The sequence below is a fragment of the Lagopus leucura genome, unplaced genomic scaffold (assembly GCF_019238085.1).
Source record: "Lagopus leucura isolate 7727_CA_CO unplaced genomic scaffold, USGS_WTPT01 Super-Scaffold_100047, whole genome shotgun sequence".
NCBI lineage: Eukaryota > Metazoa > Chordata > Aves > Galliformes > Phasianidae > Lagopus > Lagopus leucura.
The window spans coordinates 1,499,112-1,527,102 of NW_024962293.1; the positions used below are offsets into that span (position 1 = coordinate 1,499,112).

The 27,991-nt window shown below is 40.7% G+C and overlaps 1 protein-coding gene across 2 annotated transcripts; it reads left to right on the forward strand.

The window, feature by feature from the left end:
* Window positions 1-302: 302 nt before the first annotated feature.
* Window positions 303-27,743, forward strand: LOC122187467 (formin-like protein 6). 2 transcript variants are annotated; one of them, XM_042884986.1, is made up of 17 exons: window positions 303-492; window positions 7,638-7,742; window positions 9,046-9,132; window positions 11,024-11,197; window positions 12,435-12,583; window positions 13,716-13,892; window positions 14,494-14,920; window positions 15,107-15,269; window positions 16,861-16,972; window positions 18,315-18,405; window positions 18,764-18,850; window positions 19,611-19,763; window positions 21,096-21,225; window positions 21,348-21,380; window positions 22,874-22,977; window positions 23,790-23,873; window positions 25,776-27,743. In XM_042884986.1, exons 1-17 carry the CDS (start codon window positions 457-459, stop codon window positions 25,878-25,880), a joined length of 2,217 nt encoding a protein of 738 aa, XP_042740920.1. In that variant the 5' UTR covers window positions 303-456; the 3' UTR covers window positions 25,881-27,743. The 2 variants fall into 2 exon arrangements, 1 of the variants encoding a protein (XP_042740920.1); XR_006181323.1 differs by lacking the exon at window positions 25,776-27,743 and having other exon boundaries at window positions 22,874-23,342; window positions 23,790-23,869.
* The last annotated feature ends 248 nt before the right edge of the window (window positions 27,744-27,991 follow it).

Here is a 27,991-nt window from a genome sequence, read left to right on the forward strand (position 1 = left end):
GTGTGCTGATGGTGACTGCTCTGCACAGAGATATGGCTGTGAAGATCAAGGTTTGTGTTTGCAGTTCCTTGGGCAGACTTTTTTACACTGAGTGTGGAATTTGCTTTAGTAAGGAATGTGTTGGTTGTTCAGAGAGATGCACCGTGCAGCAGTAGATCAGAACGTTGGCGTTCATGGCTCAGCGACTTCAGGAAGCCTCTGGAACGTAAATATCAGTTCAAGAAAAGCAAACAACTTCTACTTTTTTGTCCTTTCACAGAGCTGCCGTAAGGAAGTAATGTTTCTTTCAGTTCTCAGCACAAAAGGAAGTAAGGCTTAATAAAAACTGTGGGCTGCAAGATTTCATGAGAGAGGCAGAGAAAACAGAGGAGAGCGGTGCTGGGGAAAGCAGGTGTGGTTAATGAACAGTTTGTAACCCAATGGGATGCTGGTGAAACAAAGAGAATCTCCACAGCCATGGATAACACCAGAACACAAGATGCTTTTTCACAGGTAAAGGCAGAAGCGATGATGGCTCGTGTGGAAGTGCTCTCTTGTGCATAATGGATGAGATTTGTATTTTGTTGGTAGGAAATCTGTAGTGATTGTTCAGTGTAACTGATTGTGATGTGGTTTGAGCTTAGGCTGGTTTAATAGCTCGGAAAGTGTTTGTGGATGGTGGGTACAAAACAGTGTGCTTTTGGACTGGGCACGTGTGAAACGTGCAAGGGTTTTCTGATGTGAAAAGGGGACAAAGGGAGAAAACCAGTCTCTCTGCTGCAGTTAGAGAGGATTTATTAATACTGTATATTCTCTGCACTAAGAATTTCCATAAGATAATTGGAGAGTGGGAAAAAAGTGTTTTGCATTGTAGGTAAAAGCAGTTTTTGATAATCATATTGGTATTTGATAAGATTGATATGCTAGAACTGAAAATACATCAGCTTGCAGCACTGCTGAATTTGTCACAGTGTTCCTGCATGATTTATAGTCTCTGTAGCATTCTGCTTGTTGCAATACTTGTATGTATGAAAGTCTGCTACCTGGTGAAATAAGTGGTGGAAAGTTCCCCTTTCACTGGGAAAACTGATAGCACATACTGGTGGAAAGTCCCTGGGGTAAACAGCAATTGGTGGAAGGAATGTGTTACGTGAAGGCTGAAGGTGATGGAGTGCTTGGTTCTGAGCAAGTTCCTGTGTGCTTTGAGAAGAATGGGAAAGCCGAGGAGAATCCTGTCCTGTTTGCACAATCCTACTTTCCACTGAGAAGTGTGAGATGTTCAGGGAAAGATTTGCGAGATGAGGCTTGAGAAAAACCCAGGGCATAAATGGCATAAATGAGAACAAAGCCTTATTATTGCTCCCGGGGCTCTCACAGAGGAAAAAGGGCACAGGCCAAGTTTCTGCGTTTGGTTCCCTGCCTGCAGCATCAATGTGGCTTTGGAAGATTTTGTGGAGGGCAGTGCAATGGGTCCTGCAAAGACTGAGTCATGTAGCTTGACAGATATTAGTGGTTTCACCTGAAGTAATAACAACTGAAATGCAATAGAATTGCATGTCCTGTCTTGCACTGCTTGTTATACTGACATGCAGAGGGACTGGGGTCTACGTGGAGAAGCTGTTGGTGACAGTGGGGTTGAAAGGACACAGATCCAGTCCTTTCCTCACTGTCTACATACCCATGTATGCTAAGCACAGTCTGAGGTGCAGCTTACAAATCATTGCTTTTGTTTCTTACTTCAGGTACTGCTGGGGAGATCAGGGCAGAAAATGGCCAAATATTTGCTACCAGAAAGGGCTCACATCAGTGAGAATCACAGAACAGGAAACCATAACCAGGTGTTGCTACTTTTCCCTTTCCTTCTCTCCACAGTGGTTCTACGTTCACCAAAATATTTGCAAAGCCGAACTGACCTGAGAAAAACATCTTGAAGTTTTTTTTTTTGTGAAATCTTTTTAAAACTTGATTATACATCTCCCCTGAGACTTTTCATCTAAGTCTTATGAGGGCTGATAGTTCCATGGAACAGTTGTCAGCCCTTTAGATTTTCCTCTTCACTTTGTTTTTATCAACCACCTTAAAGGTCTTCATCCCCATGGCTTTCCATCTAATTTGCGTTAGAATTTTAATTAAGGGCCATCTCTCTTAGATGATGTTTTCTTTTTCGGGTCTTTTCTAAGGTAGCTTAAAGCAGATTTTCACTGGCTGTATACATATATATTTGTCAACAGATCAATTCCATTTAGATAAGGATTCTGTATCTTGTGATCTATTTATTCATAGACATGTACCCAGACTCAGGACGTGCTCCTGTAGCTTTGGGAATGGGCTATTTTTATTGGACAACAAAAAGGAAATCTGATTTTCTCTGGACCTTGCAGGTCCTTGAAATCCACTCCTTGCCATGGCAGCGTTGGTTGGAGCAGAGGATTTGCAAGGCACTTCAGCTTCCTTGGTTCTGCTGTTGTTTTGAATTAAATGTTTGCAGGTTCTGCAGAACTGCGGGCTGAGATGTGCTAGTTTGTATTGCATGCTGTACTATACTGCATGCATTTCACTCCATATATTCATATTCTAGATTCCTACACATTTTTGAGGCTAGCTCTTTAGGATTTTTTTTTTGTTAGGGTACTTAATCACTAATGCATAATATAATAAATTGAATTAAAGTATGTTTGAGCTCCTTTATAACCTACCGAAAGTGGCAGAATTTCCATTTTTGTCTGGAAATCAAGCTACTATTTGATTAATACCTTCCTTGAATAAATGTTAACAGATATTATTCAGACAGCTCTAGATCTGAACAAATAATGCAAAACATTATTACAGATGCATAATTTATTTGATGAATAGCAGCGCTGTATGACAAATAATATTAGTCTGTCGCTATGACTGGCTACAAAAGAAGGTATTGCCACACATAAATGTCACATCACTCATCTTTATTGATATTGCGTGGAAATTACAAGTGAAGGTTTTTTGGATAACCTCAGTTATCATAGAATCACAGAACGGCCCTGGTTGGAAGGGACCTCAAGGATCATGAAACTCCAACCCCCTGCTACATGCAGGGCCACCAACCTCCACATTTAATACCAGACCAGGTTGCCCCATCCAACCTGGCCTTGAACACCTCCAGGGATGGATGAGGCATCCACAGCCTCTCTGGGCAGCTGTTCCAGCAATAAGAGGCCTGTTCCAGTTGCAAGAGACAGCCACTCCCCTGCAAACACATGGGACCACATGGTACATTTTGGGCCAAGTTCGAATGTGGTGAAAGTGAATCTGTAAGGAGATGAAAGTCTGAGCTGGAACTCTTAAGGCAACCTAGATTGCGTCTGCTGTCTTTACAATCATGTAAGTGACACGTTCAGCATGCAGGCAGTGTTCTACATGGGATTGTGAAGAAGGCAAAATGTCCCCAATAAAGTAAACCAGCGCCTTTGATTTAAATAGAAAAAAAAAAAAGCAACCTGTTTTCTTTAGAATCACATCTCAGAGAAGGAAACTGCTACTTGAAATTTCATAAGAGAACCATTACTGCATCATATCCTGGCACTTATTAAGTTTCTCCACTGTATTTGGTTTGCAAAAGTGATGTGTGCTATAGCTGGAAGGCACTAAGTGAGCAGAAAGCCCTCAGAGGCTTTACCTCTGAGCCTCTTCAACCTGCTTTTGTAGATGAAAACCAAAATCTGTTATTAAATTCTATGTTTAAAAACCTAAACTTCAAAATGAATGAAAATATCACTACGCTGGATCAAAAATACATCAGGCATGTGAGTTGAAGCTGCATGTTTCTTGTGTGGCCAAATGGCTTTCAGTCAGATGAATGCCAAGAAATTCATGAAATCTCTGTAAAGAAATACACACAGTCATGACTTGGATCTCCCTCCTCGTTCTGAGTCCCCTTGGCTCTTGGAGGGCTGATGTTGGCAGTGCTGATGGAGTGCTGCTTCTGTGCAGTGCAGACAAGGGCCCTCAGTGCAGCAGCAGCCACAGCTGGTTTGGCTCTTACTCCTTGTAACAACCAGAGCAGACTGTTTCACAATGTTAATGTTTAATAAGGACAAGTGCAATGACTGCTAAGCAATAGCAATGAAAAGCTTCACTGGGTTAGAATGGAAACATCTCCTCGTTTGTACAGAGAGCAGGATTTCTGCATGACTTGGCTGTGCTGTCATGGGAAGTGATAGAGCTCAGTGCATGTTAGGTGACCTCCACCTAAGTAAACCCACAATAAGGTCTCACTGAGTCCTATGTGTATGTAGCTGATTGACAGCATCGCATCTCCATGGGTGTTTGAGTCTTCCTGCAATTCCTTAGATTACTACTGTCATATCATTGAGATTCAGGTAGTATGGTCCATGGAATAAGAGTAAGCTGAGCAAAAATCACATAGCACACATTCCTCTATAGGTAACAGAGAAAAAAGGTAGGTCTTACGATGTGCTGAATTGCCACCTACAGGCGTCCAGGGGTCTCTGCTGGCTGCTCAGGAGTCATAGTGGCCCTCTGGTCAGCTGGGGGAGGTGTGTATGTGCACAGCAGGGTATCAGCTTGTCCTATGCCTGAGTGGTTTCCTATGCTCTGCACGACTTCTGCAGATCTGTTCAATGAGCTGTAAATGACTCCTCACCGCGTGGCTTTAACCCCACTTTCTCGGCTGATGCTCGGGAGATTTGGAGACCTTTCTCAAGTCTTTACACAAATATATGCTGTGGCATTCAGACTACCTGCAGCACATTTCCCTTAGGGCCTCCCTGAGGTGAGGAGTGGCAGGAAGCCCCAGAAGGGGTCAGTTAAGTACTGCAGGGGCAGCTGCCCAAGAATAAGCCAGAAATCTCTTATCTTGCCACTGAACACATTTTATACTGTATCTGGGCCAAAAATATGAACACTTGACCCTGCAGAGTAATGGGTGTGCAAATAATTCCTGGAGCCCCACACTCTTCCTGCAATTGTGGGCACTGATTTTTCTTTCGAAGCAGCTGAGTGGCCACACTGAATTTTGGGTGAGTGATGAAAATTTAATCTATATTAAACAAACTTCTTTAACCTGGCAGGCAGAAGAATATATTGTCAGTGCAATCTCAGGTATTTCCTTAACGTGAATGTTTTATAACAAAGAAGTAATTTTCCTTTTCTTAGCCTTGTTTTTTCAGTCTAACCTCGCATAAAAATGTTCTGTTTGGTTGCACCAGTCACCTTCTATTAGGCAATACAACACGATCTGACTTGGTGGCATTTTGGTGGATAATTTGACAAAACTTATTTCTTTGCAACAGAAAAAAAAACCCCATCAAAAATGAACACAAAAATGAGCATTATAAAAATTGCGACGAGCTGAAAGAAAAGCCCTGCAGGCACAGAGCCGTAAAGGTCAGGATCTGTTGCTCGAGTCTCTCCACACGTAAAATACCGTGCTAACACGTGGCTGCCAAAACCCTGAGCAGGCCAGGCAGATCTCTGACAAGCAATTCTGACTGATCTCATAAGCTGAAATGTGCCTCCTTTATTTTTACCTCTGTCATCTTTTGATGTCCCCCCCGCCGCCCTCCATCACTTACAGATGTGCAGAGGGAGTTAACAGGGACAGTGAAACCACAAGGTCCTGTTGAAAATAGCCTGTACCAACAACTGTGCTTTGTGAACTCTCTGGGGAGTGCATTAACTGCCAGCAGTCACGCTGAATAACCCACCTTCCTGAATGTGCTATATGCAAAAGGACTTACTTCACTTTTGCAAGCATTTATCTTCATGTATTATTAACAAAATTAAAAGATGCTAAGCAGCACTTCATCCTAGTGTGAAGGAGACCTTGGTGAATGGCAGCAGAATGAAGAGATGAATATTTTGTAGAGCTAAGAATGTGCTCATTTCGGCAAATTGTACGTGCTGAGAAAAACCTTTTGAGAATTTTCAACAACACAAAGCAGAAACAGAGACATTACAAGAGAATGTCAGTGTTTGGGACGTGTTGTGGCAAGGTTCCTTAGTCCAGGATAGAATATTTGCCAGAAAGATGGGCCTTGAAGTGCCCAGTGCCCAGTGCACTGCAGAATGGAGCTTGCTTGCCAGAGGACGGCTTGGAAACTGAAATTGCTGTGTGTTTTTGTCCTTCTTAGGAAGCATTCCCAAAGATACACACAATACGTTGTGTTGTTGAGCATCACAGTGAAATTCAGGTGAAAATTGTGCTCCTCCATTACAGTACTTGTGTGCTGAAGTGAAGGAGGTGAATTCTTCTCTTGTTTAGTTGAATCTCATTGTGTCTTTTTTGACACAGGGCTATGATGTTCTCTTTGTGTTATCATTTTCATTGTGGTGCAAAGTCTTTGAGTGCTTTATCTTACAAAAGAGTCCAGTGGTGGCAGAAAATACCATTCACCTTTCTGCCAGGAATTGCAGTCCTGTATAAATAGGATCTTGCACTTTGAAGCTGGCAGAATTTAGCCCTAAGGAAACTATATTTTCCAACTCGCATATATCCACATTCTTGTTAGCTTACACAGAGCCTGTCCAATAGGGAAACATCTTGTTAAGATTTAATCATATACAGTGTAGGTGTGGAGCAAATAGATGGCCTGTTAAAATTCAGATACAGAATGTGGAGGTAATTGTAGAAACCTTGTGTCCCTCAGCATGTACGAAGGAATTAACAAACTGCTTTTTGGTTTTCCTAACTGTTCACATTGCAATTTGCTGCCAGGAGCTATGCCATAAGTTACCTTGATATTAGCAGTGACAATTCTGAGGCTTTAAAAACAAAATATTTCTCCTTTACTCCTGGTTTTATCTGTAGGCTGTAAAATCATTCAGATTGATCAGAAACAGGTTCACGTGCTGGAAATCGGGTAAGTTGAACTGTGTTTGTTGTGGTGCAGCTGGGAAAAAGAGAACAGAACGTGGACTGATGAGTCACTGATGGCAGTGGTGGTTTTTACATCACCCACCAGACTTGTGGCAGTACCTGGGTGGGTGCAGAGGACCTTGTTTGGCTCCAAGGCTGAGGCAGAGAGCTCTGTGCTTGTGGAGCTCTAGATAGTGGCAAAGTGTAGGACAGGCAGGGCTGTGTGCCACGGAGCTGCCTCCATTTCAGTCATCCCCGCATCCTGGCAGGAGGAGGGCAGGGAAGACCTTTTCCCTGTTCTTGCTTCAGAAAGAAAGGGGAAGCATAATGTCTGCTTGTTAATGTATTTAGATAAGTTCATGTGATGGCTGTACCTGGTAGTAGATATCAATTTCTTCCCTTTTCATCTTTCTAATTTCTAATTAGAATTTCTAATGGTCTGATTTTGTGTTCTTTGCGTACAGTCCTTTATGCTAAGGACACTGAGACACTGGCAAGCATGCAAAATCTATGTTTTCACTTCTTCCCACATTTTCTAACTCAGATTTCCTCCTGGCAGTTTTGTCTCCAGATATTACCACTCATCCTCTAAAATCGTAAAGGCCTCTGGGTATTTGGTATTTTGTGGATTCTCACTAGGTTTCAAAGGAAGATTATATTTACTGGGTAGGTTGTGGATGTAAAGCACGAGCGAAATTGTAACTTTATGGCAGATGGTGCAGCTGTGACTATCACAAGCAGTCTGTATCCTCAACAGCCAAATGAAAACACAGTCTCTAAATACATCTGATCGACTTTTTTCCAGTTAAGCCAGGAAAAAATCCTCAAAATCATGAACATGGTGAAAAACAAAGAAGTGAGCATTGAAGGAGCTTTGCATTTGGCACAGAAAGAAGTGTACACCGATAAGGTAAGGTCACCCTTATATTTATTTTGCAAGCCATTCAGATGTACAAGCATGTTCTGGAAAGCCTGGATGAACGTTAGGAGCATGTCTGTCCTGCTTGCAAAGCTGCAGTCTCCCTTTGTGCAAACACTGGAGTTTATGACCAAATGTGTCTGGCTAAAATCTGCTGCTGCAGTCAGATTAGCTGTGTTCTATCCTGTGGATGTCTCTTGTAGGTGCTGTGGGTGCATTCATGTCATTACGTGGATGAAATAGTTTGGATCTACACCAGATGTGTCCGCAGGAGCTTTATTATCCCCTGAATTATAGTTCTGTACATTAATAAATCAGCCTTCTGTTTCTCTACTTATTCTCAGTCCAGCATCTCTCTGGTTGCAATCTCCCTCCATCATCACACCATAGAAGGGTCAGCTGAGAACTCTTTGCAGAACTTTTCATTATTTCCTTTTCTAACCTGTGTTTCTGAGCCACCTTCCTATGGGATCATCTCCTGCAAGGAGTCAAATCTTAGGATTTTTTTGCACAATAGAAACTAGTGGTGATTTTGAGATAAATTCAGTGATTTTTGAAATTTTTGGAAATTTCTAAACTGCTCTTTAAATTCTTGGCTGGAAAGAAGTAGAAAGAGAAGCAAAACCAAATACAGATAAAGAAGTGGCTGCATTTTACAAAAAGGCAACAAAAACGTTAAGCTCAGTGGTGTAGAACTATGTGGGCATATCTTCTCAGGATAAGAAGAGGAAGGGTTCCTTTTCTATGTCTGCTGCTTTGATGTTTTTGTGATGATTAATTATAAGAAATAAATGCAGTTTTATGTGTCTGACTCATAGCCCTCTTGTCATTGTGTTTTCATAGCAAACTGGGTAACCCTCACACAACGGCAAGGAACAAAGATCTGCCATTTCAGTGCACCACATTTGAGGGCATGTAAATAAGTTTCTTTAAATCACAGACTGCCTTTCTTTGCTACTGCATCCAATAAATGGCTTACAGTCATGTATTTGGAAATGTCCCTAGTGCAAATGCATGCACGCTTTTCTTCTTCATCTTCCTCTTCTCTGCTCTCTTTTTTATTTTCCACCCAAATCTGTGATCTCTTCATTAGTTCAGCAGGAGCTGTGGGTATTTGTGTTTGTGAAATCAGACCAGGAGGATGCTTCCATCAGTCTCCACGTGGAGCACTTCTACAAAGCCTGCTTTGAGCAATGCTCACTGAGGGAGATTTCACCTGACAACATGATTGTATTTGAGTGGACAAAAATAATAGAGTATGGACCTCATGCTGATTTCTGTTCTGCTTTTTCAGGACTCACAGGATTTGCTAACCGGCTCGCTGTTTAACTACAGTATCTACAAATACAAACACTATCGGTGGCAGAAGCGAATTTTGCAGGTAATGCAAATAATTCATACTTCTGGAGAAATATCTCCAAAAGATGCCATCCATCTTGTGTTCCTGCACCAGGGCCTCTGCAGGTGGGAACTGGAGAGGGTTCATCGACTTCAGTGCAGCCATCCACTTAACTTCATTCCAGTTGAAGATGCAAAGCATCGTGTAAAGGATTTAATTTTAAAATAGCACTTAATTTGGTGTAGATATTTGCTCATCATAGACTGCATAGTACGCGTACTTCACAAATTACACCCTTCTCTTCTAGCAGGGTTATGTGACAAGACTAGCAAAAGGAGGATCTTCGGGTCTGCATTTAAAGGTTCTGATAGGGCTTTTAAGGAAACATGCAGTTTTGATCCTAAATCCGTACCCCCCTGGTGTATGGAGAGAGGACTGCAGTTTTCAGAGCTGACAAGTTGGGCTGTGTGGGGAGCGCTGCATTCCCTGGTCTGGCTGTTTGCTCAAATGCAAACACACCTGGGAAGGTGAATACCTTACTGACTGACTCTGCTCTCAGGATTTTTAGTTTTACTGTGTTGATGACTATCTTTACATGCTTCTGACAAGCAGACTTTCTGTTTTATTGCTTCACTGAGGCTGTGTGAAGCATGGTAAAGCATTTTTACAGGGAAAGTTTCATTTGGCAGACTGTGCATTTCATCTCTCGTTACTCTGTCCTGTGAGCTCCTTTCTTCTTCTTTTTGTTTATTTTGACATTATGTACCTTCATATGAATGTGCTAAATGGTGTCTTTTTTTTACTACATCTCAGCTCTGAAAGCATAATATTATTTCTTGCAATATCCACAAATGTTCAGAGCTAGAAGATGACTTGGTTAGATGTAAGCTGATGGAAAACTGGAGGAAGCCATAATAGCCATGGAGCGTGGCGTTTTGGAAACTTGGAGTAGTTTAATTGCAGTCCTTTAGTTAACCAGCAGCCTTGAAAAGTCAGAGATAACAACAAGCATGGTGCTGCTTTGGAGGTTTCCAATGATAATGGAAATGGAAATGAGGACAAGGCACTAGCATTGGGTTAGCATGGTCTGCATGATGTGAATGAAAGATACTGGAAATTATTCATGACCACAGATAAATGTCTGACCTGGGTAAGATTTGAATTTCTCCTCTGTAGGCCAGATGTGCTGGTGCAAAGCACAGAGATAATGGTCACATCTTATTGATGCGCAGAGCTGTTTCTGCTCAGCAGGGATGACCACTCAGAAAAGATACTGGATCTGTATCAACAAAGCTGCACAATGGAGTGATGATAATCTTATTTAGACAACCAATTTTTAATTGTTATAGCTGTGGCAGCAAAAAAAACCCCACTTTATTGGCTAGTAATATTGTTCCAACTCTGAATGCATGTGTATGTACAGAAGCACAGGCAAAAATCTTGTTAGATCAGATCTCGTAACAGTAATGTTTGTGTCAGAAGGTAATCTCCAAAGATTGCCCTGTTTGCCAGCTTTTGTAACAACAGCTTGACACAGAAGCTGTTGTTACAAAAATAAGCACCTTCACATCATTGAATGGGTCAGTAAGTGAGTCTCTGCTCAGATGCTACTGGTCGGGAAGCTTTTGCCCTGGGGTTAATAAGGCAAGGAGAATTTAAAAATAAATAGTTCAAAGTGATGAACTGATGTATATTCATCAAATGAAATAGGGAAACACAGTTACAGTGAGTATCTGTTTTGTAAATAAAAGAAATACAGTACATTATCTCGGTGAGGCAATACCATTTTTTATTCTAATCATTGGCAAAACAGCTATGTATGCTGGGCTAGTCCATGGCTTGCATGCCCTTGTGTGATAATACTTGGGATGACCTCTTCTCTTTCCAGTGAAGAGAAGCAATGGAATCAAGTAATGAGAACTTTCTATTCCAGATTGATTTCAACACAAAGACAATTTTTAACATTGAAAAAGGAATTATTAAGAAGCAGTTCCCTTTCTCACAAGTCAAATCCTGTGAAGATGCTGAAAGAAGACGCTTCAGCATTGTGTTTCATGGGAGACAAGACTATGAGCTGGAAGCAGTGTCTCTTGATGACAAAAGGAAGGTAAGGTTTTTACATTGCCAGAGATAGATTGCTATAAATAACAGCTAATATTATGCTAGCACCTGGCAGGATCCAGACATTAATGGGAATTGTGTTGTGCATTGTGCAATCAAAGAAGTAGCATGTCTTTATTCTATAGATGGTGGTACATAGAACAAAGGAAATGTGAGTTCAGGATAAAGTTTAGCCATTGAAACTGCAGATGTACAGCCAGCCCAGGATGCGGGATGAAAACGGATGCATTTTTTTCAACACTTTGGCTGCAGTGGGTTTGAGACTGCAGTAAATTGAGGAAACAGAACTGATCCATACACAGTTGAATTTTAATTGATGTTTTCTGAGAAGTTTCATTTTGAGGTTTCAACTCCTTTAAATGTTCCAAGTAATTTGTGTAATTAAGTTCAATTGAGACTGGAGAAAACGAAGGGGTGAAATGAACATCAGCCTTCTGCACCAAGTGCAGGTGTTGCCTGTGCTTGGAGGTGAGCAACTCTTGGAGTTCATTTCATCCCACTGCTGAAGAACTGAAGTCAGCTGCACGGTTCTGGTCAGGGCTCTTAAATACATGAAAGAGTTTGTGCCCAAGCTGCTGATGTAACGCACTTGTAAGAAGCTTTTTGCTGGGGGATTTGTCCTTTGGGAAGCTCAGAGCTCAACACGGGCAGGAACTTGCATTCCAGATGAATGGCACCTTATGGTTGATCAGATTAATTTTCAAAATAGATTAAATCTAGCAGAAGGACTTAAAAAGTGCACTTGTTCCATAGCAGTAGCACTCAGATAAGGCATTGTATAACCAGAGTGCTTTAAATTCATACTCGCTTTTATCCATGCAACTTTCAGACATAGGCAGGCTTTCACTTTTCTGCTGGGTTCATTCCAGATTCCACAATAAATCAGTCAGGTACCCCTTGGGCTGGCACTGAGCTTAACAGTCTAGATTGCCTTAGATTGTGTTGTACACAAGTTCGAGAAGTAAAACTGTGTTTCACAGGAGCCTCTCCAGAGCAAGATGTGTTCTCCTTGCACTGATAGGGCTGAGGGCAAAGCAACGACTTGCAGTTAAGCAGCTCAGCATCATAGAAATACCTATTTATTCTACATAAATGAATTTTGCTTATTTGGGTACTTGTTATAACACTGTCTATCATTTTTATAATAGAAAAACCCACCTGCTAATGTCTGATTCGAGGGAGTTAATATGGAAAATACACTCTCTCTGCCTCCTGTTCTATAGATAATGTACCTGTTGAGCAGAGTGATGCAGAGTAACTCATGCAGGAGGCCAGGGGAGCCCTGCTTGGAGAGAGCTACAGAGTATGATGTGGTGCATGAAGGAGTGCTGGATTTGCAGCAGAACGCTTTTATGTCCTCTGAATGGGTGAAGTATGAACCATATCTTCTTCTCAGCCACCTTCTAATACAGTTGCTCTGTTTGTCCGTGCTCTGACATGGCTCACGCTGTCAAGTGAGAGGAGGAAAAAAAAACACATCTGGAAAAAAAACTAATTAAAAAAAAAAAAAGAAGGCCTTGTAATTATCTGCACAGAGCAATTATTACAAAAAAAAAAAAAAAAAAAAAAAATTCACAGTTCACATATAATGATTTAATTGTTTTTAAAAGGCTACTGCTGTATGTCTTGTGTGCACTGCCCCCAAGTGCGTCACGGGATTTGTCACCTTTCAACAGTTAGTAAGTTCATTAACAAAGAACAACTGATTTTTATTTATCTCGTGAAGCAAAGTCCTTGCTGCTTTCCGCTTGGTATTTAGCCTCTCTTCCTTTTTTTTTGGCAAAGTAAATAATGGTGGAAACATTTGGAGACGCGTTTGAACTTTAAGTCCCTGTTTCCAAGAAGGAGAGGTCGATACAATGGCCAGCTCTGTTAACAGTTCGTATCACTTTGACTGTTTGTGTGGGAGTAGATGCAATTCGTATTGTATGTTTAATTGTTCTGGTGCTGCGAAACTCATTTAAATTCCTCATATAAACCTTAACCAACTAGCCACACCTTAGAGAGAGCGGAGGGAAAGGAAGGCCTGATGGAACTGCCAGAATGATAAAGAGATGCTGTAAACCTCAGGGAAAAGAAGAATGCAAATTCTGAAATAAGAATAAAATACATACATGGTAAAGCCTCACACTTACTGAGAGTGAGGCCTTTGCCATAAACAGCAGAGCTGAAACTTAGAAGAGACTGAAGCAGGAGATTCTGCTGCAAAAGAAACTGTGTGTGGTCTGGCAATTTTTGCAGGGAATAATTTAGCATTAGAACAGGTAATGCCCATGCTTGGGCGCTGTCACTTCTGATGGAAACATTTCAGTGGAGAGCATTGTGCCTGCTTTCTACTCAGTGAGATATGGGAATGAGGGGGAGCAGGATCAGTTCTTCATGGAGGAATGTGATAGAAAAATGTGGAGGCTTACTGATAATAGAAAGGGCCTTAACAAAGACAATGACTGTATAAACAAGTAGACAGCACCAAATGAACTGTACATTCATTCCCTGCCCTTCAGGTACTTGGTACAACTACGTGAAGGAGAACTGACTTTATATTGCATAGGGCTGGGAGCAGAGAGCAAGAATGCATGCCCTGCGATGAACACAATTCATTTGTCAGGTGGTAATGTGAGTGTCAGCAAGGAGAATGAATGTGGTACCTTTTCCATCCAAGCCAAAGGACACAATTATTTGTAAGTATAGTTGGTAATTAATACTTTGATAAAGCAGAACAATAGAAAACAACGTCAGGCAACAGAGAACCTCAGTGCCTTGGAACAAAATACAGCAGGGAAGAAATAAAACCATCAGATTTTCATAGGTAACTCCTCCCATAGCCTTGTAGTGGTTTGATAAATATTTTAATGAGGAATCACGAGTACTACATTGAGAAAATGCATTGAAACAATGTCCACAGACTCATCTAGTCACCTTGTCAGGAGCCAGTGGAGAACCACATCGCTTGATTGATTAGACAGATGTGTGAGCAGGTTCTGACCAGCTTGTGCAGCAAGCTTGGTAAGAATGAGCACACTGTTCACCTTCCTCCAAGGTGGAGAAGAGGAATTAGGAGGTAACTGCATCGTAAAGTCAATGTATAACAAAACTTCAGCTCTGTAACCTCAGATATGTAAGCAATTAACTCCGTCTGAAAAGGTCAGAATCAGCAGCACCGGGCTCCTCTGGCAAGTAAAGGTGTTGAACATCATTCTGCTTAAGAAATGTCTGTGGCTGTATTAGTCAGCATGCTATTTAGACTTCCGTATGTTTACAGAAGCCATTCTTCAATTTCAGGTTTCGAATACCCTTTACTGTCCAAAATTACAGGACACAGGATGTTGGCAAGCTCCAGAATGAATGGGTGTCTCTCATAGAAGGGTACTGTCAGCTGTGCAAGGGTGGCTTTCTGTCCCAGGAGGAATCCCAAGGAGATGCCTCCTCTGAAGCTGATTATGAGAATGTTACTGTAGCTCTGAATGAACAGAAAGAGGAAGCCCTCCATTTCCATGTGAATGCTGCAAAAATCAGTCTGAACAAGCCTTCAAGCTCACAGACAAAGCCTGGGAAGGGAGATGTAGCCCCAGCATCAGCATCTACTCCAGTTCCCATAAGTAAGGTGGAGGTGCCACCAGCCCCACCTGCATTCTTCCAGTCCTGCAGCCTTTCTCCCTTGGCAAAGAGAACGAAAGCCTTTCACTGGGATGTTGTTCCTTGTGATAAGGTAAGGGTGAAACTGACAGTAACTGCTTAATAATAATAATAGTAGTAGTAGTAGCCTGGATTATACATGTAGTTAAAATTCAGCTATGCCAGAAAAGGACCTGAATGCCCTTTGTACGTTTGGAATAGAACAAAGTGACCCTGTTCTTCTGGCTTTTTCTTTTCCCTGTCACTCCTATGTTCTTAGATTCAAAAATCCATTTGGGGTTCTTGTGACCCAGGCAAGAAAAAGATAGATGCATCCAGACTCTGTGAGCAGTTCCAGATCCAGGACGTGGCAGTGTTTTCAGGCAATGAACCTTCAGTGAATCAGCCCATCATGTTGGATCGAAAAGTTGCACATAACTTCAGTAAGTAAGAACAGTGTACTCCCATTTGTATGCATTTTCTATTCATAATTTTTACCAGTTGGTGGGTAAAAGAGGTAATCTTGTGTCTAAATCACCGCTTGACTCAGTGCCACTCATTTGCGAGCGCAGACTTGGTTCAGTTCTCTAAATGTGATCCTTCATGATGCAGAGTAGAAATACCACATCTCTCTTCCTGTGTGAAACATCTGAGTGTGCCCTCCTGCTGTGATGCTGCTGTCTCAGGGCCGGTGTTTATCACCATGATGACACCTGTGAAATCACTGTTAGAAGTGGGACTTCAGCATCTAGTTCTGCTCTTACTGATGGCGTGATGTGAAGTTCTTTCAGTGACTCTAATGAGAAGTAACAGATACCAAAGAAGCAGGGGTAGAAAGACAGACTCATAGAATGATAGAATGGCTTGGATTGGAAGGGACCCCAAGGATCATTGAGTTCTGGCCCCTCTGCCACAGGAAGGGCCTCTAAGAACTTGGTAACTGGTCTTCAATGACTGCTTCGATTTTTTGCAGAGATGGCTTCCAAAAAATAAACTATATAACATAGTGCTGTTTTAAGAAATGTTACATGTGTAAAAAATGTGTTCATTTTGAAGTCATGTTGATTTCAACTTTATGAATATTGATAAGAAGGAATTTGGAGATTGTGGAAAGTTTTAACTGGGAACTGTAAATGGAAGTAACTTGTTGGAATTATTGCAATGACAGACTTGAAGGATTAAAAGGAAGTGAGTGATACAAAAGTCCTGTTTCAGATAAAAAGAATCCAGTAATAGCACTTCTCTCTGCAAAATTATTCCAGTTTCTTTCAGGAAATTTCTTTCATTTGGTTTGCAAATAGCACCATTCTCCCTTTTGATCCAACTGCTCTCACAGCTTCTTTCACTGAGACATTCTATGTCCATTTCTTAATCTTATCCTTAAAGTCCCATCAATGAGATTTTTGACATGTCCTTATTTCCGTGGACAGTTCTCAGATCAAAAGTTATTCCTATTCTCAGAACTCTGATTAATCTTCCTGCAAGAGCTGCAAACCACAGTTCTTAAACTAATGACTAAAAAGATGAAGCTCCAAGATGCCAGCTGGATAAAATCTCTTCAGAATTTGAGTGGATGTCCAAACTCAAAAGAAAAATTAGAGTTCTGGGCAAAGATCTACACACTAAGTTCAAACCTGGTGTAGAGAAAGCAAATAAAAGCTAAGTTATCTCACACAGAGAACAATGTACCAGAAACAGAAACAAGAAAAACACCTTGCCTTTAACGAAGGAAAAGATTTGGGGAGGTGGGCATTAATCCAAAACTGAAACCTTGTGGGTGAAAGACTGACTTAGGGATCAAAACATCAGCTCCTGTGACTTGATGAGTGCTTGTTTCTCTGTGTGAGAACCATTTTTCCATGTCAAATCCTTATTTTGCATAAGAAAATACCTTAAACTTAAGATGACATGGTAATTTGGGGGGAAAAAATTAAAGAAATGAGTAGAAATTGAGGAGTTGATGATCTTGCAGGTCGTTCCAACCTTGTGATTCTATGATTCTTCCATGTAATATGAGGATCTTTTTTTCCCAAGGCATTTTTCTTAAAAGTTTCCGTATAAAACCAAAGGAGCTGAAAGAAAAGCTGTACATCATACATGAAGAGAGTGGTGGACTTACAGATGAACAGATTACGACGCTACGAAGGTAATCTTCTGCTTTCAGTTGTTCATTTACAACAAATGCTTTTTTTAGGAGACAGCAAATTGTTCTGCAAATAACAGGAAATTCAGGAAAGATGCTATTGAGACATCAGATCTATCCTGACCATAGATAAAATGTGAGGGCTGCACACAGAAGGAAGCCCAACACGTGTTACAGAAACTTCACTGTAGACTATCAGTACTTCCGAGTGACAGAGGCTTGCAGGTTTGAAGCCACAATTAAAATTAATTAAATTAAATTTTGGAAACTTGAAGTTTAAAACCCCACCACTGCCAAAATAATAATGATGCAGAAAGGAATCCGTTTCAGAGGCATGTGAAATTTGGATTGTATCTGTATGAATAGTCAAGAAAGGAGCAGCTCAGAGAGGTTTCCATTGCACTTTTAAGTCCCCCTGCCAGGCATGCGATAGCTATGCCATTTCATTGCATGCATTGTTATGAAAATATGGGGTGAAAATAAGAAAATTGAGTGTTTTGCTGAAAGGGATCTCAGAAAAAAAAGGTGATACTGGCAAAGAAAGTGAAGAAGCAAATATGTATTTTTTAACTGTTGATATGCCTACTTGTTGTGGAGTGAGTTTAGTTCTGGCCTCACAGTTCTGGCCTGATCCTCATTGGTACAGTAGTGTTAAAGTTTGCAGAACTGTGTTTGCACTTAGTAATGAGAACAAGTAGAACAGATGTGAACATATGGAGTTAATGTCATTGTGTGCAATGGCTTGGGCACAGTTTGCCTTGAGCAAGCCACCCCATAACACAGCCTGCTCTTCCCTGCTCATTTTTCCAAGGTGTTATTGCTGGATAAAAGCTGATTGAACACAGCCAAAACTGCGTAAAAATCTGCACTGTCACCAGGTGCTTCTGAAAGGTTGTCTGATGGTTGTTCATCCAATGTATGAAGGGAAGGCACATATGTATCACACACAGAATTAATGAACCTCTTTGGAAAGTATAACATTAATTCCTTTCTGCTACAGTTTTTCCTTCTTCAAAAGGTAAATGTACCTTCTCCACGGCATTGTAAATTGTCTGTAGATCTGCAGATGAACACTACCGATTTATTGTCAAGCCTTGTGCATGTATAAATGTTTCCAGAAATGCAGATCTACCTGCAGACCATTATTTCTATTGCATCTCTGGCTCACATATCAATAAAGTACAATTGGCTAAAGAATAAATGCAATGTGCAATAATAACATGCAAATGTGCAATATGTAATACAAGGAACTGGAAGAAGTTCTGACATGTGGAGTGGGATGAGTGTTTGGCACTGTGGCATGTTCAAGGATGAGGACATCTGCTCTTCGTTTGCTGTTTTGCAGATACATGCTAACACCAAAGGATGCAGAGAAGTACCAGTCGTTCAGGGGGTGCCCCTCAGAGCTGCATATAGTTGATCAGTTTATGTTGGAGGTAGGAAGGCCCAGTGTTAAAACACATTTCATGCTATTTCTAACAGCCTCTTCTGGATAAATCACTACAAAGAACTGTTCTTGGGCACTGAAATTCAGTCTTACCAAGAATAATTATAAGAAGGTTTATCAGAGAAAGAATTGAGACAGTAAAAATGTACAAAGAGATCTGTAAAATCCATTTTGTATCTCCTACTAACATGCCTTCCACTCCCCCCAAAACCAGTTACTCTGAAATACGTTTCCAAAATCTCTAGACGTAAAACTACACATTTAACTGTTCTTGCTCATGAGAAATGCTTGTCATTGACTTTAATGGTGTCTGGCCCTACAAACCTTCTCTGTTCAATTCTGTGCAGATGTGTAAAATCCCCCACTTAGGCCAGAGGTTGGATCTCCTGCTTGCCATACGTGAACTCCCCGTGAGCATGGGAGATCTGGAGCCTGTAAGTAATGACAGCTTCATCATTCATTAACATAATCTGTCAATTAAACATTAGAAGCTTCGGTGTGCCTTTCAATGCCGTGTGACTGGGGATCTTTTTTTTCCACTATAGCAAGATATTTCACTGTTCATAATGTGACCAGTTAATAGTGTAATGACCCAGGCAGCCTGATTTCATGATACTTTTCAGATGTAAAGAGCAAAATGGCTAAAACATAATGATCATAGACTTCATAAAAATAGATCATATCTTTGATGGAAATAAATCCACCTCCTGTGTCTGTTGCCCCAGAAGGGAGGTGACGGTCTGGCGAAAGCAAAAGTTGATACTGAATTTGATTGCAGGGAAAATGTACCAAGAATTTTGATTAATCTTCAGCTGGTGTAAACAAGAGAGAGGTGAAGGACGGAGAACCTTATGCTGCGCTTTGGGCTATCTGCTTCCCCCGATGCTTGGCATTTGGAGCAATCTGGTGCATTCAAACAACAAAACACTTTTTCTTCTGAAGCATTTTGAAGGATGAGGTTGAAGTTCTTTTGGCAGGGCTAGTTTGGTAGCCACGGAGGATCTGACCTCCATCTCAGGCAGCTGTGCCAGCACCAGCTTTGCTTGCTGGGGAACAGAACCTGACAGCCCCTGGCCTTTCCCAGAGGAAGCTGGATGGGAAGGTAGCAATGTGACTTGCTTCAGGTGGGGACAAAGAAGCATGGCAAAGAACAATTACAGGCGCCATTGTTCTACTTGCATATTTGTGTTTCAGCTAATAAACCAGAAAATCCAAGCAAGTAAGCAGCTGCATTCCAGCCAGAAATTTATTGCTGTCTTGGAGTACATTTTAGCCATTGGAAACCATTTAAATGAAAATGCGGGAAAAGAAAAGGCAAAAGGATTTCGATTGTCATCTTTGGCCAAAGTGAGTAAATATTTTTCTTTTCATTAAGTCATCATATTGTAATGTATGTTAACCATTAGCATTACCTCGGTTTTGCCCTGAGTGTGGAGAAAGGCAATCATTTTTAATGAGAAGCTAACATTTTAACATCTGCTCTTGGTTACACCAGAAACAAACTCCTGTTTAATAATGTATTCTGTAATGTGCACTGTAACAAGATGCATTTCCCCATTTCAGACAGTGGTGCTGGCTGGGTGGGGGGCACTGCGGTGTTGGATGTGTTGTTTTTCTAATGAGAGAGAACATCAAAATGCTGACGGCCTCGATATTGAGATCCCCTGACTGGAAGAGACATCTGAACTGCAGGCCCTTGACTTACAGAGTGTTTTACATCTTCGTGCAGTGCACTGTCATAGGGACTTTCATTATCCATAGGCTGTAGCTGCAGCATTCTTTCTGCAGTGGAGTAATTCCTTAGTGCTGCTTTCTGCTCTAATGCAAAGCTCTTCTGCAGCAAGTGGGCCCATGTGATTTTAAGTCCCTAAAGTAGAGTGTAAATAAATGAACAAATGCAGAGGGAGGGAACTTTGCCTGGTTTAATGGTTTGGACACCCCCCACCCCACCAGTGCTCTTCTGGACGAATGGATGGGGAGGGAGGTAGCTGCTGTGATCTTTTGTTTCTCCTGACAGAGATATGCTCTGTGAACAGTCGTCATCTATGCCTGCTCTGTAAGTAGAAGAGAAGGATTTTGTTTATTTATTTATTTATATGTATGTGTGTGTGTGTATATATATATATATATTTTTTTTTTTGTAAGGTATCTTTTCCATCTGGAGACTTTAATATATGAGTGAGTGATTTATAACTCCAGTGGCAATTCTGAGACACAACCTTTTTTTTTCTTTTTTAATAACAGTTGTAGTGCTGTATCAATCATAATGAAAAATGCCAACGAAATCATTTTCTGCCACAGCACATCTTCCCAGATTCAATTAAGGAAGTTTACTGCCTTCATGAACACAGCACACTGCTTTTACATGGAAAGGAATGATGACTCTGTTTGGAGGACCAAAATGAGTTGCAATCACTTAGGATACCTTAAGTTATTAGGAATGTGTGAATAAGAAAACACAAAAGAACACAATGAAGGTGAATGGATATGAAAGCAAAACGTTTGATCTTAATCAAGAATGTCTGAGAAACTGCAGATTGATAAGGAGATATTTGATTTCACTGCACTTTCTATTCTTGTCAGATCTATCCAGAAGCCCTCAGCATCTCTGCTGCTCCTAAATTTTTTAAAGAAATGTAACAGCTCAGTCTGTCAGTTACTGCTCCATTTTATTTGCAGTTATCCCTGCTGCGGGGCAAGGAGAGGACGTTCACGTTGCTTCATGCTCTTGTGGAACAGATCTCCTTATATGAGCCTGATCTGGTGAAATTTTCTCAGGAACTGACAGAATTTGAGGCTGTTCCTGATGGTAAGAGGAGGGAGGGGAAGAAAGACACCAAATAATGGAATCTCTCAACTTCTGTTGGAACTTCCATCTTAAAGTGCGAATGATATTTAGTGGCACGTTTTTCCATCTCTCTTCCTTTCCAGCTTCCATGAAGGGCCTAAGTGCTGAAGTTGATGGTATGTAAACGTGGTTTCTAAACTCAGAGAGAGATTTTCATACTTTGTGCAGTCGTTTGGAACAGGTTTTCATTGTACTTCTGTAGTTTGTAAAGAGAGGTAAATATACAAATATTGAGGTAAGGTGTTGCTATGGTGATATTTAGCCTGTCATTTTACTATGAAGAATTTTAAAAAAGAAATAATAAAGCGTGCCCAGGTGGTTCAGAAATACAAAAAATATATACTGCTCGTGGTAAATGGAGCTTATTTTAAACTAGAGATGTTAGCAATATGAGCACTCTGTCCCAGTTACTGCAGTAAGATTGTCTCAGAGCAGCCAGTGCAGCAGGAGGAACCTTTGCAGGGTTCAGCAGAGAAGTTCAAGAATGTCTTTGAACCAAACTGGAGTCCATCTCCAGAAAGGAGTCCTACACCACTGAAGTCAGTAGGAGGGAACAGAATAAAATCACTCAAATGTAAGACAGATTTTGGGAGACATTTACAACTTTGAACAGCACAGTAAGGTGACCAGCAAAGCCAGTGGATTTTAGAGTGAGCTCTTTGAGAGCTGATAGAGAAGGTACCTGCATGGATAAAAATAACTTACACTGTGTTAAACATTTATAAAAATCTGTCTTTTGAAAATGCGGCATGGACATTGACCAAATGTCACCACAGATGAGTAATTCCCATTTCAGCTTCTTGTAACATAATTTAATGACCATTGCTCTCAGCTTTTGGCTTGAAAAACTCTTGTTCCCATTTTGTTGGGCTTGGGGAAGCAGACAGGCATCTAACTCAAGGCTATCAAAGACAGTATTTTACTTTGTTCCGAGAAATACCAATTGAGTTTTTAGGAATATGTAAGTAGCTAGATATATGTACATACAATCACTGTTTACCTTCAGTCACTCGTGTTCTCCAGAGACCACGTTGGTACAGTTGAGTAGTGCAACAGGCATGGGAGCTATGGTGTAGGTGCTGGGAGCTGAGCTATTAAAGGAGAGGAGTTAAGAGACCTGGAGGAGGCTGACAGTCTTCTTTCCTCCTGGATTTCTGATGGGATCACTGTAGAGCACTCTCTTATCTTCCAAGTACTGTTCTCCAGAGCAGACAGGGAAAGAGATTGGACAAAATGCTTTTGATCCAGCCTTTCACACAATGTTGTTCAAAACATGTCCTGGGATATATGCAGAGTGTATATGAGCAGCCTGAGTCAGTTCAGGACTGACTAAGGAACATCAGATTTACAGTTGCTGCATAACCACACTATTGACCTCTTCATTACTCTGCAGTTGCTTGTGGGGTGATCACATACTATTTCTTTCCCACAAAATCCATGCTTCCTTTAGGATTTCTATTTTAAAACAGAAATTAAATATTCCTAGATGAACATATTATATAGATCCAGAGTCTCCTACTTTTTATGTCTCTTATAAATAAGACATTTGCATTCCTTTGGACACAACTGCACGCTCATGAAATTTCTTATTTTCTTTCTCCTTTGTTAGTTCTAAAAAAGGAACTGGAAAATGTTACTCAGTACAGGCGTCTTATCAAACCCAGGACAACCAAGGCAACACCCCAGGAGTCACAGTTCTGCAGAGAACTAAAGGTAGCATTACCCCAACCTTATCGTGGGCTGGAGATAAAAGACAAGTAACCTCCTTGGTTTGTGCTGAATCCTGCCCTGGCAAGTGGATTGGGAGCATCTGAGGAAAAGCAGACTTTTATTTCTCTCTGACAGCGTTTGATGAGGCATGGGAATGCCTTTTCAGAGCTTCTGTATCTCTTGCTTTTGCTTCACAGGCTGGAATGGATGAGGAGCAGATAGCTTCCCAGTCAGCCGCAATAAGCGCTTTGGAATAACAGCAATTTCAGAGCATGTATGGATTCGTAGCAGCTCCTTCTGCCCTCGGACAGCAGGGAAAATAGCATGGAGAAACAGCATCCAGGAGCTAGACTGACCTGTGATTATAGGTTGGCCTAAGATGATTCTGCCCATGCTAATGGCAGAGTGAGGTGGGCAGGGGAGCACTGCAGAAAGCAGCTGAGAACGTGCTGGTTGCTCAGTATGCTTCTTGAATAAATATACATCTGAAATGTATGTGATACAAAGGAGTAGCAATTAAGAAATTGTTTTATTTTTTTGGAAGCTTAAGGCTTTGTTTTTCACTCAGTGAGAACCGGTGAGTGGCTGCCTTGCTTAAAATAAGGCTGGGCAGTGCCTAATGGGTTTTGTTTTTTTGTCTTTGATGCCTTCGTATTTGCAAGGCAATATGTGTGCTTGATGTGTGCTTATCTTCTGTGAAGCGTGAAATTGTTCTGATGTGAAAATTTTGACTTAAATTCTTTTATTTTCACTATTTGATATCTGCTCTAATATTACACTCCTTTGCCAAATTAAGAAATTTTACTTTATTACAGGATTTGATTCAGAAATATGAAGGGGATCTATCCCAGCTGTCAAAAAGATGTGAAGAAATGAAGAAGCTTTATAGCAGTGTGCTGGTACGTCTCATAGTAAAATGCAGTGAAAGAAATCTAAATTTCTTAAGAAAAGAAGAAAAATGCAGAAGTTCCCATGCTCCCGTGTGCCTTGCAGTAATACTGTCCACACGATGTGGATGTGGATGGAATGTTTTGAAAGACATTGTTTTTTTAGTCTTAAGGATTTATAATTCACTTTTTAAAGTGTTGATTGTCCAAAAGTACAAATGTGAAAAAGTAGATGTTCAGAATCTCAAGTTTTCTCCCAGCTGCTTTTTCACTCACTTCCCCTTGCTTTCTGAAGGTAGGCATTTCATATATTTTCTCTCACTTTGAATGGATTTATTTCTTCCAAATAATGCTCTTGCTGGGCAGATCCTTTTGTATATTTATGAGGCAGCACAAATGTAAAGCAAATATAAAACAGGATGGGTGATCAAAGCCCAGACCATCAGCTGAACAGAGCCAGGAAGGAACGGCCCTGCTCACCTGGGATCTGATGTGGAAAGGGGCTGCATGTAGCCATGGAAATCACACTGCTCATGAAACAAAATCCACAGGCCTACCTTTGTGATTTCATATTCTGCTTATAAAATCAATAATGACCTTGGCATGTGATGCTTCTATGGAATTAACAATAAATTGGAGGTAACTGCCTGTGGAATAGCTGTGGGCTATCAACTTCTCATGGATGGTCGTTAGCTCCAGGAAATGCTTCTCTAATTGGTGTTTAATTGACGGTACGCCATAGGTGAGTGTGAGGTGTGCCAAGGATCAAGAACTGGAGCCCCCAGGAGGTGCAATTAGGAACACAACAGGCCAAACCATTAATCAGGTATCACTGGTTAATGTGCAAGTTTTTGTGGTTGGATTATATGTGAGTTTCCAAGTTCCCAGCAGAGGGTTTGCTCCCAAGAGCATCTTAGGTGTGCGGGTAATGATGGGTAGCTGTCCAAACCCTGTGGAAATACAACTACACTGCTGCTCAGCCTTGGGAGAGCTGTACCTCCTGGTTATCTGGTAGCTCTCTATTACGGGCAAGACAAGAACTTGCAGCAACATAAGGTATCTTTTTTAAACCTTTCATGGAAACCTTTGGAGCACGTTCTCTATGTCTTCTGCTCAATTAGAAAACCGTTTTAAATGCAGTTATGTTCTTTAACTCATTGATACCATTAAGGAGGGTCTTTGGAAATGTCGACAAACCTTTTGAATTAAACCTCAGCAACAATTTTAAGACTAAAATTACTTTTATGTCCTAGAACTGGAAAATACACATGGAAGTGATTTTAATTAATGCAGAAATCCCTCTCCTAGCAATTAACTTTGTAGTATGATTGCCTTTCACCTCTTGTTTTGCAGCAGAGCAAACATGATGCCAATATTTGAGTTGCTTTTGAAAGTCTTCCAATCTCTTCAGCTTTTTCGGGTAAAAAGAAGAGAACAGGCAAAGGTGTCTCCTCTGTGGATTAACGCGTCTGTGAATTAAAGCATTTGGGCTTAAATCTGCTGCTATCACGTCCACCATGATTCCATAGTGGATAGAAACCATTTCCCTAATGTGCTTCTTTTCTTTTATGGATGGGTTCATCTAAAAACTGCAAACAACCTTGCCAATGTAGGTGTTTTCTGCTCTTTGGTGGTAGATCTGCAGTCCAGCCAGAGAAGCTGCTTTGTGCAGAGAACCAGGAACCAGTTACTGCAGTAATTTAATTACAACTCCCACAGCCACTTCTGCTTCAGGTGTTTCGAATCTCAATTTAATGGACGTTTTGTCCAGCTCTAAGTTTTCTGATTGATCAATAATGATAATGAATGTATTCAGCCTTTCTCCTGCTCTTCTCATTACCTTACAATCTTGGACACGGATTAATTTATTTGGATGATACCAATGTTAAATATATTTCTCTTTTAAATTTAAAGGTAAAATTTGGGGAACCACAAGACCTGGACTCTCAGGAACTGTTTGGATGGATATCTACGTTCATCAGTGAGTTCAGGAAGGCCTGTGCTGAAGTCATGCAGTAAGGACAACACTACTCATAAAAAGGGGAGAGTGAAGTGTAGGAAACTACATTCAAGTTAATTGTTTTGAAAGTTGCCCTGCTAACAAGGTGCACATTCCATACAGTTTGTACAGCAGTATATTTTGATTTAAAGATATATTCAATTTATGATGTGTAGTTTTGCAACTGGTCTCAGACCTGTGGGATCACAGGTCTCTTATGAGACTCACTTTGTTCTGTGTATGCCCCTACAGATACCTGTACATTTAGAAAGGAGACACTCTTGATATTTTTTATTTTTCTTTTTATTTTTGTCTTTGACATCCAGTCTTCTGCCTGAGTTTCAGCTGTTACTTACAGTGAATAAATTTACATATGGTGATCTAATTTTTAATTATTCTTTTTCTGTAGTTCTTTTTTTTTTATTTAATACATTTAGCAAAATATCTTGATTGTCTTCAGCCATTAAAGCACTGCAGCTTCAGTATTTAATGGAGAAAGGACCTGGCAGGTGGCTCCCCCCAAAGTAGTACAATAAAGCATTGCATTTTTTTGCATAAAATACTGTGGAAGCCAATCAGTGTGTGAAATTTGCATTGGTAGGAAGAGAACAATATCAGAGAAGTGAAATAAAAACATGAGGCATCTAAGTAATGCACAGTGAAAGTAATTATTGATGGTTTTCAAAACTGAAAATACTTTTGTTGCATTTGTTGGCTTTTCCATATTTTCAATTAGAATAATTACTTGCAGCTCAAAAATACAAGGAGAAAAGGAAGTCTGTAAATGCATAAACAAAAAGGGATGCGTTGAACACTGAAAGCAGAAAATCGTCCTATGAAGCCATTGATAAAACATCGCGTTTTTCTCTACCAGTCTTACAGCATTGATTGATAAAATGTGTGATGTGTGTTCTCTGGCTTATGTTACATCTGCCTGCCCAATTCTCACAGTATTTTGGCTTTTACAGAAAGCCTAACAGGTAGAAATGCTGAACAGTCTCCTTGGCTTCAATGCTGCAAGAAATTAGAACTATCCTATCTGAAATGCTTAGAAGCATCTAAGCCTAAAATTGCTCTATTAGAATGCTCTCTCCAGTACCATGAGAGATTTCTCCCTATCCAGATACCAGGTGTTGTGCAGGTGTGCTGATGAGCAAGGATGCAGCTGTTCTTCCAGCTGTGTTTGGTTAAGAGACAAACCTGGCGCCTCCTGTGAATGCCAGCGGGCATCACTGCTTAATTCATCTGCTTTAAATCCACCTCTCATCTCAGGGGAATTCTAAAAAATTAAGGAAGAGGCTCAATGGGCTCAGTAGACACCTCCAAACCACCCAGCCAACCGCAAAAATGGAAGAAGCAAATGGAGGGCAAATTTTGTTTTAGAGTAAACAAACTTGTTTTCTACAAAGTCAGCATTGGAATAGTGACACTTGGCTGGCACTGAAGTCAGCAGTGTCTGTATATCAGGATCTATAGCATCTGTATGTGTCAGGAGCTGAAGATTACTGTTTTTTGGCTAGAAGAGGAAAATTCAGTTCCTCTTCCAGCACATGTGTACATCATAAACAACCCTTGCAGTTTCTGATGTGTGTTATTCCCTCTCCAAAATCAGAACCATCTTCATTTATATGTGAATCGTGTAAGATAACACTGCCTACCAGTGCCATTTCCATGGTATCCAGATCCCTGCATCCCTGAACAGCATTCGTGATGGCCATGATAACTTTTATGTTTTTCTGCCATTACTTTAGCTCAGGAGTCCTGGGAAGTCTATCTTAACTAAGTTGTTTTCTCTTTTTTTTTCTCCTGACTCACTTTTCCCCTCAGTCTCTTTTCTCTCTTATTATATCTAACAGCTTGTACTTGTTTTATAGCTCAGCTGGCATGGCTTCTTCCAATTAAAAATATATTCTACACAGTAGTTGATATCTGTGTCTTTGCATGAATATCCTGCAGCAATCATTTGAAAAATTAATGACCAAATACCTTCTTGGCAAGAAGCTCTGCCCCTCCAGAGGACATGAAGCTTTCCCAAGGAACGGGAGCTTACAGAGGAGTCACGTTTCCATTTTCCCAAACAAAGCATTTTTTCTGTGTCTGTGAGTGTCAGAGCTCATCTGATTTATATGTA

Coding starts and splice junctions, on each gene's coding strand:
- LOC122187467 (XM_042884986.1), top strand. CDS start 457: ATGGATAACACCAGAACACAAGATGCTTTTTCACAG. Junction 15,270..16,860: donor AAAAGTTGCACATAACTTCA/GTAAGTAAGAAC, acceptor TTTTTTCCCAAG/GCATTTTTCTTAAAAGTTTC. Junction 18,406..18,763: donor TTGATCAGTTTATGTTGGAG/GTAGGAAGGCCC, acceptor AATTCTGTGCAG/ATGTGTAAAATCCCCCACTT.